This window comes from Pseudophryne corroboree, chromosome 8 (assembly GCF_028390025.1).
Source record: "Pseudophryne corroboree isolate aPseCor3 chromosome 8, aPseCor3.hap2, whole genome shotgun sequence".
Taxonomy (NCBI): domain Eukaryota; kingdom Metazoa; phylum Chordata; class Amphibia; order Anura; family Myobatrachidae; genus Pseudophryne; species Pseudophryne corroboree.
In genome coordinates, this window is record NC_086451.1 from 450,295,754 (window position 1) to 450,316,683 (window position 20,930).

The window sequence follows — 20,930 nt, forward strand, 5'->3', positions numbered from 1 at the left end:
AAAATACAGACAAGGTCAAAATACCGACATGTAAAATGCCGACAGGTCGAAATGCCGACATGATTTTTTCATGATTTTTTTCATTGAAACCGACTTGTTCATACTTTACCATCCCAGTGGACCTGGAGGGGGAATATAATAGTGTGCCGAGTGCAGCGAGCCATGCGAGGGGACGCGGTACACTTATATGGTGTCCATGTCGACCTATGTCGACATATAAAAAAACATGAAAACCACATGTCGGTATTTTGACCTGTCGGCATTTTACATGTCGGTATTTTGACCTTGTCGGGATTTTGACCGTCGGTCAATTGCTGTCGGGATTTTGATTAGAGGTATTTCATACCGATCCCTGTGCAGCCGCACTCATGTCCACCTCTAAATCTCCCCCTCAGTGTGTATTAGGGCATCTGGTCAATCACACTTCATGAATAACTCACACTATTAGGCACAGACAGGCCAAGGACAAATTCTGAAGACCGTCTCCTGACTTCTGACACATACTTTCTAAAACCAAACTAAATATTTACCTCCCTCGCTCCCTTCGCTGCAGGCCCCCAGCTTCACCCAAACTGAAGCTGTTCCATAAACAGGAGAAGGGAGCACTGTACATCCAGTCACACAATGGGCTCTCTGTGAAAACATTTCCCTCAGACAGAGGATGCCCTGAACGCTCACAGCAACTTAGGCTAAGAAAATTCAATATATTTCCATTTCAAAGAGGCCATTTCAGGGGATCAAGGGTGGGGACAGCCAGGGACCCCCGAACGCTTATAATTATTTACTGTTAAAACCCGTATTGTTCTGTGCCACATTCCTGCCACTAATTTATTAAAGAGCCTTTCCTGAAACATCTGTCTATGGGGCCAGACGCCATTGAATGCCAGTGTGTGGAAAATTCTAAGGAAAACAGTAGCCGTGTGTGTCTGCGGAATGAGATCCATATGGTTCTAGCATGTGCGGTTATGTGACACGGAATTGGTCTGTGAATTGCTATTTGACGCATTCAGACTTCTCACTGGTCAGGGAATAGCATTCCACTGACAGAACTCCTGCATTCCTCTCTGGTCCCGCAGGATTTCAGGTATTATTGTAGGACGGACATGATTGCCTGGTAAACCGGCCAGCGTAGCCAGAAGGGAACGAGGTAGTAATTGGGGGTCCACATTTGTGAAAATACATATGAGCCCATTCTAGCCAGTATCCATTGCCATGTAGCCCGTTAGCCATAGTGGAACCATTTTGAACTCTTACATTGCTTGGCCCAAGTGAATGGCGGCTTGTGTCCCCATCATATGTACACATCTGGAGATCTTACGCAGAGTTCACATTGGTAGTGCAATCTACCTGTGCTTTAACTCACAAGTAAGTCCTAATGGTGTCCACACCTTTAATGTCACTTATTATTTTTAGAATAGAAAAAAGATTCACTAACGGGCAAATGTAGTCACATATCTATTTAGAATGGTACCATCCAATACTTGGTTAATCTAACCCCTACACAATTGGGGGAAATGTATCGAACCTTGGAGAGAGATAAAGTACCAACCAATCAGCTTCTGACATTTTTTTAAACACTTTTAAAACCTGTAAAATTACCGAAGCTGGTATTTTATCTATTTTGAAACTTTGGCTCTCCAAGCTCCCCCTAGGGCACATACATGTATGAAACAATATGCAAATATTAAATATATAAAATGAAAATATAACTGGTCAAGTGAGCTGCGAAAAATGATCCATACTAGGCCTGGTCTTCTGAGACCTGTCTCTTGATCAAGACCTGGGTGTGACGGCCATTTTGTGAGCATGAGCACTAGATTTACTGACTTCGTAGGCTACAGTCACATTATTAGTATTACGTATGCTCACAAGATGTCGGCTTCCAATGTCACATACCCCTTCCGACAAAGGTGAGCCCTCCACACCCAAATTATTAAGGCTCTCTTATCTAAGGGTGCCCACCACGGTGTGTGCGATGTGTCCTCCAGGAACACATCGCTAGCAACGGGCCCCGGCGGGGTGCCGGCATAGGCAAATGCAGACACTTGCCGTTGCTGGAAACGAAGAGCAACGGCGGGAGGAAGTGCGGCCATGCTGCATTCGGCAGCATGGCATCATTCACCACCTCCTCAGATCTTTCTGCATGTTGAAGAGATCTGAGGAGGTGGCGAACGACCTGAGGGTGCGAGCATCGCCGTCGTTATTGTCCGTGTACAAGACACTTCTTAAATGACATGTCATTCTGATCGATCGGATATGCCCACATCGTTTAAATTATCGTGCTGTGTGTGGGCACCTTAAGACTATTGAGTAAATTTACTAAGGTGGGAGTTTTTTTAGAACTGGTGATGTTGCCCATAGCAACCAAAAAGATTCTATCTATTATCTTCTAGAACAGGCATGTCCAAACTGCGGCCCTCCAGCTGTTGTGAAACTACATATCCCAGCATGCCCTGACACAGTTTTGCTGTCAGAGAATGCTATAGCTGTGTCAGAGCATGCTGGAATGTGTGGTTTCTCAACAGCTGGAGGGCCGCAGTTTGGACATGCCTGTTCTAGAAGTAGCTAGATAAATGTTAAGTAGAATCTGATTGGCTATATATAGAGGCAATTACTCAGCATATTGCAAAGTGCCTTACATTAACCATTGTGCACCCCTACAAATTTAGGTGGTGCTGTCCAACATTCCCTACTCTGATTGGCTATGTGGATGGCTGTCCAATCCAAACATCAAAAGGGCAAATAAAATAAAAGTATAATAAAGTCATGTCCCTGCTATCTGCCACCTATAGCCTATGGAAGCAGCCAATTTGTAAGCTGAATAAGAATCTCTAAATATAAAGACAATTTACTCATTTGTGAGATATATCAAACCTTCTACAGAGGAAAAGTGGAGAAGTTGCCCGTAGCAACTAATCAGCTTACAGCTATCATTTTATAGTATCTACTTGATAAATGATAGCTAGAAGCTCATTGGTTGCTGGCTGTGGGCAACTTCTCTAACTGTCAGTTCTCAGAAATATCGGTTCAGCACACAAAATGGCTGCCACCATCCCTTCATATACCCTTACTCTCACCACAGGAAGGGCTACCAAGAGAGGCCACGGGCCTGGTTACTGAGGGGTGTGTGGCCAAATCCAGGGAGGCCATGGCACAGGTCGGCCCCTCCAACAAGCCTGGGTAATTAGTACCTGCCCACCTCCCTCTTGCCACCCCTGACTACAGGTACATGTGTAATAGGCGCTCTACCTCCATATATTATAGAAAGTATTATCTAGCAGGTTATATAGGAATGTGTAGTTCTTGTGACAGTTCTAATGAAATATAGTCACAAACGTGTTTATAACAAATACATGATTATGGGGATAATTCAGATCTGATCGTAGATGTGGTAAATTTAGCACATCTACGATCAGTTTCTCAGACATGCGGGAGGACGCCCAGCACAGGGCTAGTCCGCCCCGCATGTCTGGCTCTGTCCCTCCCGCAAGGGATGCTTTTGCACCCGCTGAGTAGCTCCCTGCCAGTGCTGCTTCTGCGCGCTGGCAGGCCGCAACTCGCCATATCCTAGGTCGCAGTGGCTACGCGTGATCTCATGCAGCCGCCGTGGCCCGCCCCCTGCAACAGAGGCGTGTCTGTACATCGCCCACCAACGCCGTTCAATCGCCTTTGGCACGCCCCCTCCTGCCCCGTGACCATTTCTACCTGTCAATCAGGCAGAGGTAATCGCGGCCCTGAGATGCTTTTAGCATCTCACTGGGCTCCCGCGGTGCATACGCTGCGTGAGCGCACTCCACAGAGGGCTTCAGACTGCGATCACTGCCGCTGCAGCGATCCAGTCCGAATTAGGCCCATAATTGATGGTCTATTTACTAAGTCCTGGATGGAGATAAAGTGGACGGAGATAAAAGTTCCAGCCAATCAGCTCCTAACTGCCATGTCACAGGCTATGTTTGAAAAATGACAGCTAGGATCTGATTGGCTGGTACTTTATCTCCGGCTGCTTTATATCCACCCAAGGCTTAGTAAATAGACCCCTTGTGGATTACATTTTATAGGGAATATAAATTATTAGAAACAGATGAGGAATGAGGATTAATAGGAGTAGGAAGGTATAGTAAAGTGTGGTGCATATAGAGAAACTGCGGTACTGTATGTACTGTATATGTGGAAAGCGGGGGACAGGCGTCTTGCATTAAACCTCTGCCGGCTATTCCCGTAGTGGAGCCACCACGGAGTATAATCTCCGCATTATGCTTTGTGTGACAGGAACCTCTGAGCCCAGATCACACCCACAACAATTTCCTCAGTGACGTTTCACATTGCACGTCTCTCTCGTCATTAATTTGAAGAGCAGAGAAATCTATCGGGTTACAAACGGTCTGTCATAAAGGGAAATAAAAACACAGACATCATGTGGTCCTGACCTCACCAGTTATTATTATTTCTCTATCGTCCTAAGTGGATGCTGGGGTTCCTGAAAGGACCATGGGGAATAGCGGCTCCGCAGGAGACAGGGCACAAAAAAGTAAAGCTTTACTAGGTCAGGTGGTGTGCACTGGCTCCTCCCCCTATGACCCTCCTCCAGACTCCAGTTAGATTTTGTGCCCGAACGAGAAGGGTGCAATCTAGGTGGCTCTCCTAAAGAGCTGCTTAGAGAAAGTTTAGTTTAGGTTTTTTTCTTTACAGTGAGTCCTGCTGGCAACAGGATCACTGCAACGTGGGACTTAGGGGGAAAGTAGTAAACTCACCTGCATGCAGAGTGGATTTGCTGCTTGGCTACTGGACACCATTAGCTCCAGAGGGATCGAACACAGGCCCAGCCGTGGAGTCCGGTCCCGGAGCCGCGCCGCCGACCCCCTTGCAGATGCTGAAGCGTGAAGAGGTCCGGAAACCGGCGGCTGAAGACTCCTCAGTCTTCATAAGGTAGCGCACAGCACTGCAGCTGTGCGCCATTTTCCTCTCAGCACACTTCACTGGGCAGTCACTGAGGGTGCAGAGCGCTGGGGGGGGGCGCTCTGAGAGGCAAATATAAACCTTATACAAGGCTAAAAATACCTCACATATAGCCCATAGGGGCTATATGGAGATATTTAACCCCTGCCTGACTGGAAAAATAGCGGGAGAAGAACCCGCCGAAAAAGGGGCGGGGCCTATCTCCTCAGCACACGGCGCCATTTTCTGTCACAGCTCCGCTGGTCAGAACGGCTCCCAGGTCTCTCCCCTGCACTGCACTACAGAAACAGGGTAAAACAGAGAGGGGGGGCACATTAATGGCTATATATATATATATTAAAGCAGCTATAAGGGAGCACTTAATATAAGGATATCCCTTGTATATATAGCGCTTTGTGGTGTGTGCTGGCAGACTCTCCCTCTGTCTCCCCAAAAGGGCTAGTGGGTCCTGTCTTCATTAGAGCATTCCCTGTGAGTTTGCGGTGTGTGTCGGTACGTGGTGTCGACATGTATGAGGACGATATTGGTGTGGAGGCGGAGCAATTGCCAAATATGCAGATGTCACCCCCCAGGGGGTCGACACCAGAATGGATGCCTTTATTTGTGGAATTACGTGATGGTTTATCTTCCCTTAAACAGTCAGTTGAGGACATGAGGCGGCCGGACAATCAATTAATGCCTGTACAGGCGCCTCAAACACCGTCAGGGGCTGTAAAACGCCCTTTGCCTCAGTCGGTCGACACAGACCCAGACACGGGCACTGATTCCAGTGACGACGGTAGAAATTCAAACGTATTTTCCAGTAGGGCCACACGTTATATGATTTTGGCAATGAAGGAGACGTTACATTTAGCTGATACTACAGATACCGTAAAACAGGGTATTATGTATGGTGTGAAAAAACTACAAACAGTTTTTCCTGAATCAGAAGAATTAAATGACGTGTGTGATGAAGCGTGGGTTGCTCCTGATAAAAAGTTGATAATTTCAAAAAAGTTATTGGCATTATACCCTTTCCCGCCAGAGGTTAGGGCGCGCTGGGAAACACCCCCTAAGGTGGACAAGGCGCTCACACGCTTATCCAAACAAGTGGCGTTACCCTCTCCTGAGACGGCCGCACTTAAGGATCCATCAGATAGAAAGATGGAAGTTATTCAAAAGAATATATACACACATGCAGGTGTTATACTACGACCAGCTATAGCAACTGCCTGGATGTGCAGTGCTGGAGTAGTTTGGTCAGAATCCCTGATTGAAAATATTGATACCCTAGATAGGGACAATGTTTTACTGTCGTTAGAACAAATAAAGGATGCATTTATCTATATGCGTGATGCACAGAGGGATATTTGCACACTGGCATCTCGGATGAGTGCTATGTCCATTTCAGCCAGAAGAGCCTTATGGACACGACAGTGGACAGGCGATGCGGATTCAAAACGTCACATGGAGGTTTTGCCGTATAAAGGGGAGGAGTTATTTGGAGTTGGTCTATCAGACTTGGTGGCCACGGCTACTGCCGGGAAATCCACTTTTTTACCTCAAGTCACTCCCCAACAGAGAAAGGCACCGACCTTTCAACCGCAGCCTTTTCGCTCCTACAAAAATAAGAGAGCAAAGGGCTTGTCGTACCTGCCACGAGGCAGAGGAAGAGGGAAGAGACACCAACAGGCAGCTCCTTCCCAGGAACAGAAGCCCTCCCCGGCTCCTGCAAAAACCTCAGCATGACGCTGGGGCCTCTCAAGCGGACTCGGGGACAGTGGGGGGCCGTCTCAAAAATTACAGCGCGCAGTGGGCTCACTCGCAGGTAGACCCCTGGATCCTGCAGATAATATCTCAGGGGTACAGGTTGGAATTAGAGACGGATCCTCCTCATCGTTTCCTGAAGTCTGCCTTACCAACCGTCTCTTCCGAAAGGGAGAGGGTGTTGGAAGCCATTCACAAGCTGTACGCTCAGCAGGTGATAGTCAAAGTACCCCTATTACAACAAGGAAAGGGGTATTATTCCACTCTATTTGTGGTACCGAAGCCGGATGGTTCGGTAAGGCCTATTCTAAATCTGAAGTCCTTGAACCTCTACATAAAAAAGTTCAAGTTCAAGATGGAGTCACTCAGAGCAGTGATAGCGAACCTGGAAGAAGGGGACTTTATGGTATCCTTGGACATCAAGGATGCGTATCTACACGTTCCGATTTACCCCGCACACCAGGGGTACCTCAGGTTCATTGTTCAAAACTGTCACTATCAGTTTCAGACGCTGCCGTTCGGATTGTCCACGGCGCCTCGGGTCTTTACCAAGGTAATGGCCGAGATGATGATTCTTCTTCGAAGAAAAGGCGTATTAGTTATCCCATACTTGGACGATCTCCTAATAAGGGCAAGGTCCAGAGAACAGCTGGAGACAGCTTTAGCACTATCTCAAGAGGTGCTAAGACAACACGGGTGGATTCTGAATATTCCAAAATCCCATTTAATCCCGACAACTCGTCTGCTGTTCCTAGGAATGATTCTGGACACGGTTCAGAAAAAGGTTTTCCTTCCAGAGGAAAAAGCCAAGGAGTTATCCGATCTGGTCAGGAACCTCCTAAAACCAGGAAAAGTGTCAGTACATCAATGCACAAGAGTCCTGGGAAAAATGGTGGCTTCTTACGAAGCAATTCCATTCGGCAGATTCCATGCAAGAATATTCCAAAGGGATCTGTTGGACAAATGGTCAGGGTCGCATCTGCAGATGCACCTGCGAATAACCCTGTCACCAAAGACAAGGGTGTCACTTCTGTGGTGGTTGCAGAAGGCTCACCTATTAGAAGGCCGCAGATTCGGCATTCAGGATTGGATCCTGGTGACCACGGACGCCAGCCTGAGAGGCTGGGGAGCAGTCACACAAGGAAGAAACTTCCAGGGAGTATGGACGAGTCTGGAAAAGTCTCTTCACATAAACATTCTGGAACTAAGAGCAATCTACAATGCTCTAAGCCAGGCGGAACTTCTCCTGCAAGGAAAGCCGGTGTTGATTCAGTCGGACAACATCACGGCGGTCGCCCATGTAAACAGGCAGGGCGGCACAAGAAGCAGGAGTGCAATGGCAGAAGCTGCCAAGATTCTTCGCTGGGCGGAGAATCACGTGATAGCACTGTCAGCAGTGTTCATCCCGGGCGTGGACAACTGGGAAGCAGACTTCCTCAGCAGACACGATCTTCATCCGGGAGAGTGGGGTCTACATCCAGAAGTCTTCAACATGTTAATAGACCGTTGGGAAAGACCAATTGTAGACATGATGGCGTCTCGCCTCAACAAGAAACTGGACAAATATTGCGCCAGGTCAAGAGATCCACAGGCAATAGCTGTGGACGCACTGGTAACTCCTTGGGTGTACCAGTCAGTGTATGTGTTTCCTCCTCTGCCGCTCATACCAAAGGTATTGAAGATCATACGGCAAAGAAGAGTAAGAACAATACTAGTGGTTCCGGATTGGCCGAGAAGGACTTGGTATCCGGAACTTCAAGAGATGCTCACGGACGAACCGTGGCCTCTACCTCTGAGAAGGGACCTGCTACAGCAGGGTCCCTGTCTTTTTCAAGACTTACCGCGGCTGCGTTTGACGGCATGGCGGTTGAACGCCAGATCCTAAAAGGGAAAGGCATTCCAGAAGAAGTCATTCCTACCTTGATTAAGGCACGGAAGGAAGTCACCGTGAAACATTATCACCGCATTTGGCGAAAATATGTAGCGTGGTGCGAGGATCGGAGGGTTCCGACGGAGGAATTCCAACTGGGTCGTTTCCTACATTTCCTGCAATCAGGATTATCTATGGGTCTCAAATTGGGATCCATTAAGGTTCAAATTTCGGCCCTGTCAATATTCTTCCAAAAAGAATTGGCCTCTGTCCCTGAGGTCCAGACTTTTGTCAAGGGAGTACTGCATATACAGCCTCCTGTGGTGCCTCCGGTGGCACCGTGGGATCTAAATGTAGTTTTAGATTTCCTCAAATCCCATTGGTTTGAACCATTGAAAAAGGTGGATTTGAAATATCTCACATTGAAAGTGACTATGTTACTAGCCCTGGCATCTGCCAGGAGAGTATCTGAATTGGCGGCTTTATCTTATAAAAGTCCTTATCTAATCTTCCATTCGGATAGGGCAGAACTGCGGACTCGTCCGCATTTTCTCCCTAAAGTGGTATCAGCATTTCATCTGAACCAACCTATTGTGGTGCCTGCGGCCACTAGCGACTTGGAGGACTCCAAGTTGTTGGACGTTGTCAGAGCCTTAAAAATATACATTGCAAGGACGGCTGGAGTCAGAAAATCTGACTCGCTGTTTATATTGTATGCACCCAACAAGTTGGGCGCACCTGCTTCTAAGCAGTCGATTGCTCGTTGGATTTGTAACACAATTCAACTTGCACATTCTGTGGCAGGCCTGCCACAGCCTAAAACTGTAAAAGCCCACTCCACAAGGAAGGTGGGCTCATCTTGGGCGGCTGCCCGAGGGGTCTCGGCATTACAACTCTGCCGAGCAGCTACGTGGTCGGGGGAGAACACGTTTGTAAAATTTTACAAATTTGATACCCTGGCAAAGGAGGACCTGGAGTTCTCTCATTCGGTGCTGCAGAGTCATCCGCACTCTCCCGCCCGTTTGGGAGCTTTGGTATAATCCCCATGGTCCTTTCAGGAACCCCAGCATCCACTTAGGACGATAGAGAAAATAAGAATTTACTTACCGATAATTCTATTTCTCGGAGTCCGTAGTGGATGCTGGGCGCCCATCCCAAGTGCGGATTATCTGCAATACTTGTACATAGTTATTGTTAACTAATTCGGGTTATTGTTAAGGAGCCATCTTTAAGAGGCCCTTTCTGTTGTCATACTGTTAACTGGGTTTAGATCACAAGTTGTACGGTGTGATTGGTGTGGCTGGTATGAGTCTTACCCGGGATTCAAAATGCCTCCCTTATTGTGTATGCTCGTCCGGGCACAGTACCTAACTGGAGTCTGGAGGAGGGTCATAGGGGGAGGAGCCAGTGCACACCACCTGACCTAGTAAAGCTTTACTTTTTTGTGCCCTGTCTCCTGCGGAGCCGCTATTCCCCATGGTCCTTTCAGGAACCCCAGCATCCACTACGGACTCCGAGAAATAGAATTATCGGTAAGTAAATTCTTATTATAAACACTAATGCTAGGAATGTCTAATGCTTCCCAATGCTACAGCACTCATCTTCCATTACTCCCATTGCTGTCTGTAACTGCTGCTAGCCTATAAATCATATGTGGCTCTTCCAATTGCAGTATATAACATCACACTTAGGGGCCTATTCACCATCGGGGGAGGTGGAGGGGGGGGTAGCCCTAGATGATTACGTTTACAGCTCACCGCGAGTTTCGGCGGGGGATACTTATCACCAGAGCAGCTGTCCTTGAAAGCAGCTGTCCCCACGGGTTGGGCGGCGAGGAGACGTGCGCAACACGAGTGGGAATAGTCCCTCTTGGTCGGCATGCCGACCATCAGGATGGTGAGGGTTCGGGATGTAGGTCTCCTGACCCCCGGTCACATATCTACATCCCGTCCCCACGATCAGTAACATTGCTACTTTAGTGGCAGCGTTACTTTGCACCCCCGTTGCCGGCTTCTGCATGTGTGACCAGAGCCGCTGGACAGACAGAGAGTAGCATTGGTGTTTCTATAATGGGTGCGGTGCACACGGGCCCTGAGTCCCGGGGGGCCCACATCACACACACTGCACCCATTTCTCCTATACTTACCTTTCCGGAGCGCATCGATGACCGTGTGTGGGCCCCCTCCTCTCCTGTAGCCGTCACTGCCGCTGCTAGTGTACTGACCACTAGAGACTCTGGCACAGTGCCAGGGTCTACAGCGCATGCACAGGACTCCGATAAAAATGGCGCGGCGGCCATTTTTCGGAGTCCTGCGCATGCGCTGTAGACCCTGGCACTGTGCCAGAGTCTACAGCGCTCAGAGTGCTAGCAGCAGCATGATGGCTACGGGAGAGGAGGGGGCCCACACACGGAGTCTGCACACGGGTCCCTTCCTCTCTAGAGACGCCCCTGGAGAGTTGGCAGCATCCTGAGCTACTCATAGGCAGGAGCTGGGTTCGGAGAACAAACGCCATTTAAAGATGGCATTTGTTCACTCCTATAAACGCCAAAAACTTTTGAGTTTGCTGATTATTAGGCAGCCCCAACTAATGAATGGCCCTTTACATAAAATATATAAAATATAGCATTTCCACACTTGTAACAGAGCAGCCAGGGACAGTACTGCGCGCCGGGCAATGACAGCTGCCGCTGACGAAATCAGTAGCGCCATTGAGCGTTCATACATTACCTAGCACATCGTCGCGCTATCTTGTAGATAGCAGCAACGATAAAGACTGGGGCGTCCTGGACATAGAACACGCAACGTGGCCATAATACATCCGGGTATGCGGTATCTGTAGCACATAACGTGCGCAGATAGCGCTATACCTTGTAATGACCCTTCACACATCTACCCCTCGGTGTCTAATTACCATGTTGCAGGCTGTGTTTGAAAAATGACAGATGGCGCTGATTGGCTGGTACTTTATCTCTTTCCATTTGATCTCTCTCCAAGCTTTGATAAATCTGCCCGTGTCTAAATGGTTGTAAACGTTAACACCCATTTATAGCATTTTCAGCCCTCAGAGAGAAGGTCTTGTAATGATACAGGATCACCATGTGTGTATTTAATATCGATTGTTTCCAGTATCGATATTATTTTGCCCTATGTGCCCTAGCAGTGCTGGGAAAATTGTGCAACCCCAAAAAAAAGAAAATGAAAAGTAGACGCATACACAGTGGATCCAGAGAAGCCGGGGAATAGGTAAGTATATCGCCACATGGTGATTTTTTGGCTCATTTCTATCAATGCATCGTGTCTCCCATATCAATGGGGGAGCAAAACTATTATAGTGATGTATATGGCATGGCCATCAACTATTTTAAAAGATCGAAATTTGATGGCCAACCCCAGTCCAGTGTTATTTCGCCTGCATCTGATACAAGTTCATGAAGGGGAAGAAGCTGCGGAATTGCCCTTAGGACCAAGGACCAAATGTATTAAGCATTAAAAAGTGATAAAGTGAAGATGGCTAAGGAGTGATAAAGTACAAGCCAATCAGCTCCTAAGTGCCATGTAACAGGTTGTGTGTTGAAAAATGACAGGAGCTGGTTGGCTAAGGCTTGGACATTATCACTCTTTATCCGTCTCCACTTTATCACCTTTTAAGGCTTAATACATTTGGGCCCAAAGTCTGAATTGATTGCAAAACTTAGTCATTCTAAAAAGAAGCATTTTGCTCTCAACTCTGAAACAGGCCCTTAAACCCCAACTAATGCACCATATAAACTCCTAAATAAGCTTGTCCTAATGTAGGACTGTTTAGACTGAGCCTATACTGTCTGTCCACTATAACATTGGTAAATCCCTTCAGTGGTGCCAAGAGGGGGGGGGCTGGGGGTACAAATTACCTGAGCCCAGGTCTGATGGAGGGGCCCAGTACCTCTCTCCCTTACCTGGCAGCAGCTGCAGCTCTTCTCCTCAGCCCAACACATGCTGCTGTGTGGCCAGGGAGGCGCTTAAAATACAGTTTTGTTCTGTATTTTATTCTAAGGATGCATGACCACGCCTCCTGTGATTAGGCCACACCCCTTGAAAAGTACCTGGGCCCAGTCCCTACTGCCCTAAATCCCTCCTCCAAGTACAGTTCCTTATATTATTCTGCATAATACCTTCCTATAGTTCCTACTATTATTCTCCCTGCATATAAATTTCCTGCTACTCTATATAATATTTTCTCATATGCAGGACCGGCGCCGGCCACGCTGACGCCCTATGTGGCACCGCCCATCTTTTGCGGCAGACACTGCTCCGTCCCGTAGGTTCTGACCTACTCCATTTCTTCCCTTGTCCCTCCATGTCAGCCACCAGCGCGCAGTAAGGGGGGTGCCACAGCAAAAATAAAGACACTGAATAAATGACATTATGGGGCTAATTCAGAGATGGGCGCTAATCCAGACGCGGCTGCGACTTTTCACGCAGAACAATTGCAAATTTATGCTGAAGCTGCAGGAATGGTGCAGAGAGACGCCCACCAGCTGCATCCCTGATCCGCTCTGCATGTAAAGTCGCACCATCAGTCGCTGCCTAGAACGTCCGTATGAACACAGCCGCCTGTGAATTGTGTATTTGGATGCGGGCACACCAATATCTAGCTAAACCCCCCACCACCACCTCGTTACCACCCAGGAATGCCCACTGAGATACCACTTTTCTGCTTCCAAAATCTCACTGCTTCCTCCGGGGAAAATCATCAGGATGCATGCCCAGTACAAATACCATCAGACAACTGCACAAACATCACTAATCTGGTGATTTAGCTCCCCCTAAACTCAGGCATCCGTTATGCCCCTCCCTATAACTTCATTATGCCCCTCCTATAACTCCATTATGCCCCTCCCTATAACTCCATTATGCCCCTCCTATAACTCCATTATGCCCCTACCTATAACTCCATTATGCCCCTACCTAACTCCATTATGCCCCTCCTATAACTCCATTATGCCCCTACCTATAACTCCATTATGCCCCTCCCTATAACTCCATAATGCCCCTACCTATAACTCCATTATGCCCCTCCCTATAACTCCATAATGCCCCTTCGTATAACTTTATTATGCCCCTCCCTATAATTCCATTATACCCCTCCCTATAACTCCATTATACCCCTCCCTGTAACTCCAATCTACCCCTCCCTATAACTCCATTATGCCCCTCCCTATAACTCCATTATGCCCCTCCTATAACTCCATTATGCCCCTCCTATAACTCCATTATGCCCCTACCTATAACTCCATTATGCCCCTACCTATAACTCCATTATGCCCCTCCCTATAACTCCATTATGCCCCTCCTATAACTCCATTATGCCCCTCCCTATAACTCCATTATGTCCCTCCTATAACTCCATTATGCCCCTACCTATAACTCCATTATGCCCCTCCCTATAACTCCATAATGCCCCTACCTATAACTCCATTATGCCCCTCCCTATAACTCCATAATGCCCCTTCCTATAACTCCATTATGCCCCTCCCTATAACTCCATTATGCCCCTCCTATAACTCCATTATGCCCCTACCTATAACTCCATTATGCCCCTCCCTATAACTCCATTATGCCCCTCCTATAACTCCATTATGCCCCTCCCTATAACTCCATTATGTCCCTCCTATAACTCCATTATGCCCCTACCTATAACTCCATTATGCCCCTCCCTATAACTCCATAATGCCCCTACCTATAACTCCATTATGCCCCTCCCTATAACTCCATAATGCCCCTTCGTATAACTTTATTATGCCCCTCCCTATAATTCCATTATACCCCTCCCTATAACTCCATTATACCCCTCCCTGTAACTCCAATCTACCCCTCCCTATAACTCCATTATGCCCCTCCCTATAACTCCAGTATGCCCCTCCTTACAATTCCATTATGCCCCTCCCTATAATTCCATTATGCCCCTCCCTATAACTCCATTATGCCCCTCCGTATAACTCCAGTATGCCCCTCCCTACAATTCCATTATGCCCCTCCCTATAATTCCATTATGCCCCTCCCTATAACTCCATTATGCCCCTCCCTATAACTCCAGTATGCCCCTCCCTATAACTCCAGTATGCCCCTCCCTATAATTCTAAACAATATTATTTGATTCTTCCAAATAACTCCTGTAATTACCTAATACTTCCTTACATCCCCTCTCAGGACTGTTTCTTCTACTCCACATAATCTCTGATACATCTATTACTCCCTATGACACCTCCTATAGCCCCATATAACCATACAGTACCTCACAACAGCTGGAACTGGTGGAAATGGCCTGTTGGTAAAGGGCATGGCTCCACAGGAATATCCATGGGTTTGGGTGAATGTGGGCAAAGGTTTAGCAGAGTGCGGGTAGGACAACAGCTATAACTCTCAGCATTAAATCACATCAGGTAAAAATCCCAATACTCTCGTAACCATCTCTTCCAACCACCCAACCAGGTCTGGCCAAAGTGGGACTGTTGAAGAGTATAATAAACACCCACATCAACCAAACCCTGTCCTATCCATCCGTATCATACAGTATATTCCTATAACACCTACTAATAGCCCGTATTATTTCCCCATATTCTGATATTGGTAGAGCACCTATCCTGTCACTCTTCTTGTTATTCCATATACTTCCTACCTACACCTATTATTACTCCATACTATGGCTCTGATTCAGTGGTGCAGGTAGTGGTGATGGTGCACACAAGTGGCCGATGTTTTAAATCTGCGCATGAGTCTGATACACACTGAGCATGCGTCCCGATGGTTACAACTCTGGGGGGGGGGGGGGGGGGGGGATCTATGTACTAAGCCTTGGAGTGAGATAAAAAGGACGGAGATAAAGTAACAGCCAACCAGCTCCTGTCATTTTTAAAACACAGCCTGTAACATGGGGGTAAATTTACTAAGATGGGAGTTCTATTTCAGATGGGATGTTGCCCATAGCAACCAATCAGGTTCTACTTCTCATTTATCTAGTACCTTCTAGAAGATAATACCTGAAATCTGATTGGTTGCTATAGGCAACATCTCATCTTAAATAGAACTCCCATTTTAGTAAATTTACCCCATGGTAGTTAGGAGCTGAATGTCTAGTACTTTATCTCTCTCCAAGGCATCATACATAGATCCCTCAGACACATATCGGAATTTGCATGCCTAGAGATTGGGTGGTCTTCAGTTTGTCGGCTGTCGGGATCCCGGCGCACAGTATACCGGCGCCGGAATCCCGACAGCCGGCATACCGACACGTTTTCTCCCTCTTGGGGGTCCACGACCCCCCTGGAGGGAGAATAAATAGTGTGGCACGTGTAGCGTGCCACCGTGCACGCTGCGTTGGCAAGTGCAGCGAGCCCGCAAGGGGCTCATTTTCGCTCGCCACGCTGTCGGTATGCCAGCGGTCGGGCTCCCGGCGCCGGTATGCTGGTCGCCGGGAGCTCGGCCGCCGGCATACCATACTACACCACTAGAGATTGGCAGTGTATATATTGACTCCTATACTATCTATCTACTCATCATATATAGATCGCCCCCTATAGTAGAGCACTGTGTAATAACAGCCTATAGGGTGGTGGGTACATTGGGTTACTCAGTAGTGTGGGACACAGGTGATTGACACATTGCTCTCTCGCTCTCTCTCTACTTCAACAAGAGTGTCCAGATTCCTAGCTGACTCCTAACAGGCTCGGCTTTCATCCTTCGCTCTCAGCACCCCCGCTGTCTCTCACTGACATAGCTGACACCTCTTCCAAACTATTCAGTGGGCCTCCTCCTCCCCTGGCACTGACAGAGCAGGTAGAGGAATGAGGACAGAAGAGAGCATTGACTAGAACACTGTGAAGTCGCACAAGGGACAGAGACCAGAGGTTAGACACAGTAAATCTGCCTACCACACCCTTAGAGGCTGGCAACACGGCGACATTGCATCGGTCCTGGTTTATCGGAAAATATCGTTCCTGGTTTATCGGAAAGTAACTTCCAATAGTTGGAAACTGAAACTCCAAAATAGTTTATTCATTTTTAGGGAAAATAAATAAAAAAGTGATTTCTTTCCTTGAAACACCTGTAGAAGTAGACAGCCATATGGGATGGTCTACACCTTGTGAATGCTCCTTCAACAAGATCTGTAATACAGACATGACCTATTCTTAGACTTGGATCATCCATTAGGCAACCTAGGCTCTCTCTTAGGGCCCAGGGAGCTTCAATTACTAAAAACTGTTTTCTGTTTGACAAATGAAAGGAGAAAAGGAGGCCCAAATTTGTATTTGGCCTAGGGCCCCATGGGCTCTGATTCTAAGAAGTGGTAGACCTCCCCTATTTACCAAAGTTGCCTGTTCTTAAGCAGCTCTATGTGACACTATGGCACATAGTGATACCCTGTCCTAGAGTGACCTCTGTTCAAGCAGGTTCTGGAACCAGACTAGAATGTGGATTTGGCCCAAGACTAATGACTTCAGAAGGGTTTCAGCATCACCTAGCAAGATCACCGTTTGGTACCACTCTGGTCTCCTTACGTCCGGGGCCCAGTGGACTTGTATTCCTGGAAATGTCCCTTCCTAACACTAGTCACTAACTAGTAGCGTTCCCATATAGAGGACCTTTGTCCTGATGCATAACCTCTCTGCCTGCCACACAGACTGTCCCTGTACTCAGGGAAACAGCGATATTTTATGAAGTGTTGGGGTTTTCAGTCAACTTCTGCCGGTTACTTTACAATTCCTGCAGATTCCAGGGCAAGACGAGAAGTCTCCTTCGCAGCCTCCCCTTGCCAACACCTTTTTTATGGATTTCTGCTACTCAGATCTCAGTCTTCCTTCATGGAAATTTCTGAGCCCTCTATAAAAGTGTTCTTGTTCCATCAGCCAGTGCTGAGCTCATTAAAAACAAACCGACAAAAAGAAAGGGGGAAAAAAAGAATATTCTGGCTGGTCAAACAATCAGACATCCTCATTGTTCTTCTTGGAGAAGAGATGTCAGTGAAAACGTTCAGAAAAGCAATTCTGTTTTTTTGTTGTTGTTTTTTTTTGGGGGGGGGGGGGGGGGTCTCCCACAGTTTCAACCAAATACAGTCATTCTGCCCTGAAATGTTTTTTTTTTTTTTTTTCTTTTATATAATATCTGTGAGTTATAAAGACATTTATTTGCTAATAAGTGCACATTGGAGTGTATCAAGTATAGGAATTAACTCAGCAACTAAAAAACAATATAATAATATCACCAAAGTGATTACCAGTTAAACAAAAACATTGCCTACTCTTAAAAAACAACAACAATAAATAATTTAAAAAAAAGAAAAGAAAACTTTTTAAACCCTTTCCAGTTAATCTCAGGTTCCAAAAAAACGTGACAAGTTCCTTTTGTGGGAGGTACTTTGGGAATGTTAACCCCTTCCAGGATGAACGATTTTTGGGATTGTTAACCCCTTATAATAAGTCAATGCTATTAACCCCTTCCATCCTGGAGTAACAGCCCCTTCAAGGTCTTTGTTAAGGTGGGTCTACCTATGGCTTGTAAACGCCCATCTGTGCAGCATTATCACCCCCCCCCCCCCTTTACCGAAAGGTTATGGCCCCCCATCCCCAATGCTAAGGGTCATATACTGCAGGAGCCTGCATGGTAATATGTCTAGCAGCACTGCCTCTTGCATGCACCACTTGCTCTGAGATATGAGCCTCCGCTGAGGGTGATATGGGGGCCCGAGCTCACATCCTTAATTGTAACCTCCACCTGGGCTCCCTGGGCGCCTGCTTCCCCTGCACACCGCACACCAGAGCTATACAAACACTGCTATTCACATACACACATCTATACATACACTGTGCTCATACATAGCCATGAATAGGCTGTGCCAGGAGTGGGAGGTATGCCTGTGTTATTCTGTATCTATACCCAGTGACACATTTCATAGTGAGGTACAATGTAGTGACACATCACATGCACACTGTGTATAGATACGTGTCTGTGCTGTATTGTGTGTGTGCGTGGAATGTTGTGTGTCACTTTACAGTCCGCAGTGACATGTACAGATGACAATGACATCATCAGTTAGTAGAGCCTTTTACATTATGGGTCCCTATATCACCTACACAAAAATAGCCTGACAATATACACACCATAGACCCCAATACCTAAACACACACTAAACAGACTTGTCCAACCGAGACACAGTTCTGAGCCCTAGAGCACAGGTCAGAGCATCCTACAGCATCATCTCATTAGCAAGACTTATTTTTACTTATTAGAATTTGAAGAGCAGAACCCAAAAACACCTTTCAGAAGAGGAACCAGTTAAAAATGTCAGAACCCACAATATGGAGAAACAGTAGCAGGGAGATTATATATAAACGCAGCTAAGTATACATCACGCAGGCTGAGTAACGGATTGCATCCAAACCAAAACCAACAGGAATGTGCTTATAGAGCCACAGCAGGTGGTTCTTGCTTGTCCTATAATCCAACGAACATCCCTAAATATCCTAAGTGTAAGTGTGGTGACCTGAGGGAGACTGAGGGTACTGGAGGTCCCCGTGGCATGTCAGTGAGCACCGTCTTCTGGTGACATCTCCCAGTGACATCTGCACCTATTTGTACAAGGATTTCACACCAATGGGACATTTACCACTATGTAACCAGCAGGCGGGAGCTGCTCCCGAGTAGCCGCTTTTCTTTCTTTCCCAAAGGCACTTACAGAATATGACAGCACCTATAGCAGATCTGACAGGTCAGGCTGCACCCCCCTGGAAAGGTATAGAGACATCCTGGCACTTCATTACATTTTGCTTGCTTAACAACCACCAGCATCTCGTAACAGTCAGTTATCACATTGCACCTGCTATTTTTAAATTTTCTACTGCAGAACTTCTCCTCTATTCCGTTACCAGGTTTCGGTTGCAGAACTGTCACTTCATTCTTCTGAAGTGACATCTCAGCTCCCTGTCTGCCTGGCACTGCACTGTGTCATTCCAGGCAGTTCTCGGTCACTATGGATTATTTTGACAGTGCATTTTTGTCTTCCAAAATATTCCAAAGTCACTTCAGGTCCCAGGTTTAAACAATTTCCATCTCTACGAGGTTCTGGTGGGACTACCAGCTATGGGCACTCTCCACATAGGTTCAACGGGAACAGCGAGGAGTGCCCATAGTTAATCAATGACCAGAATGCCACCAGTAAGGTAAATGTTCTGTATGCACAATTCTGCATGCAATTGGGCACTCCAACTTTTTTGTTGCATCCTGCCTGCACTTGCATTTCCCTAAGCATTCCCGCACCCTTCCTCCCATCGGTTTCCCCCGCACAGCCTGCACCCCAAATGGCATGAAGCATGCCAGTCTTACCTGCTGCCTGGGTCCTCACCAGCTGCCAGAAGAGAAGCAGCGCCAGGCTGCAGAGAGGGGGCACCCCGGGGACCCTGCATCTCCTGGGCTGCCGCTGAGGCTGGGGCATGGTGCCCAGGTACAGGGAAGGGAGGGGAAGAGGAGGAGGGCCGCAGGATCAGCAGGAGCGAGGTGCAAAGGGAGCAGGACAGGACAGGACAGGAGAGCAGAGGACAGGCTGCAGCTACTGCTGAAAACTCTCTACTTACACCATGTGCAGGCAGCCTGGGGAGGAGAGGGGAGGGCTGCCCAGCACTGGGAGGGGAGGAGGAGAGAGAGAGGGGGGGTGACTGAGGTGAGACCCTGTGTGAGCGCCCTTTCATTAAACACACCCCCTGTCACCTACTTCCCTACTAATTTACCCCCCTCTCTCACATTCGCACTTTCTGATTGTCACTAATTCATAATATCCATTTCCCTCTCCCAGGCTCCACCAAATCTGCATTCACCTTTCCATTCCCCATCACACCCTCTCTCTCGCAGCTGTCACTTTCTCTGTCTCTCTCCTCTGTGCGCTCTCTCTCTCTCTCCTCCCATCCGCCTGTCTCTTCTTTTCCCCCATTTTCCTCTTCTTCTCTTCCATCTATCTCACATTCCCCTTCACTTCATTTCCAGCCCCCCTGGGTCCCCTCCATCCATGGCTGTAATGCACACCTTACCCTGGCCCTCTGCCTCCCTGCAGAGCTGCCACTGCTGGCAGCACAGCAGTGTGTGAAATTCCTCACTATCCCTCCTGTGGACACAACAAGGATCTACGTTCTCTCCCCCCCAAAAAAACCCAAACCGTTAATTGTATTTATCAGGCCAGCCAGAAACTAATATTTGCAATTAATGAGGAGTTTTTTGTTTGTTTGCCAGGCCCACACACATATATATATATAAGTTGCTCAAAATGGGAATCTGTTTTCAGACCAGGGGTAATTATCTCAGGGAGTGTGCCTCCTGCCCAGGCTCAGTCC

The 20,930-nt window shown here is 47.4% G+C and overlaps 1 protein-coding gene across 6 annotated transcripts in view; it reads right to left on the reverse strand.

Moving 5' to 3' along the window:
- Positions 1-20,168, reverse strand: part of COL11A2 (collagen type XI alpha 2 chain) — a 168,232-nt gene extending 148,064 nt beyond the window's left edge. For all 6 annotated transcript variants that reach the window (XM_063938237.1, XM_063938235.1, XM_063938233.1 and 3 more), the window contains exon 1: positions 19,933-20,168. In XM_063938237.1, coding sequence (XP_063794307.1) covers positions 19,933-20,041 — 109 coding nt within the window. In that variant the 5' untranslated portion in view covers positions 20,042-20,168. The remainder of the gene's footprint in view (positions 1-19,932) is intronic.
- Positions 20,169-20,930: the final 762 nt, after the last annotated feature.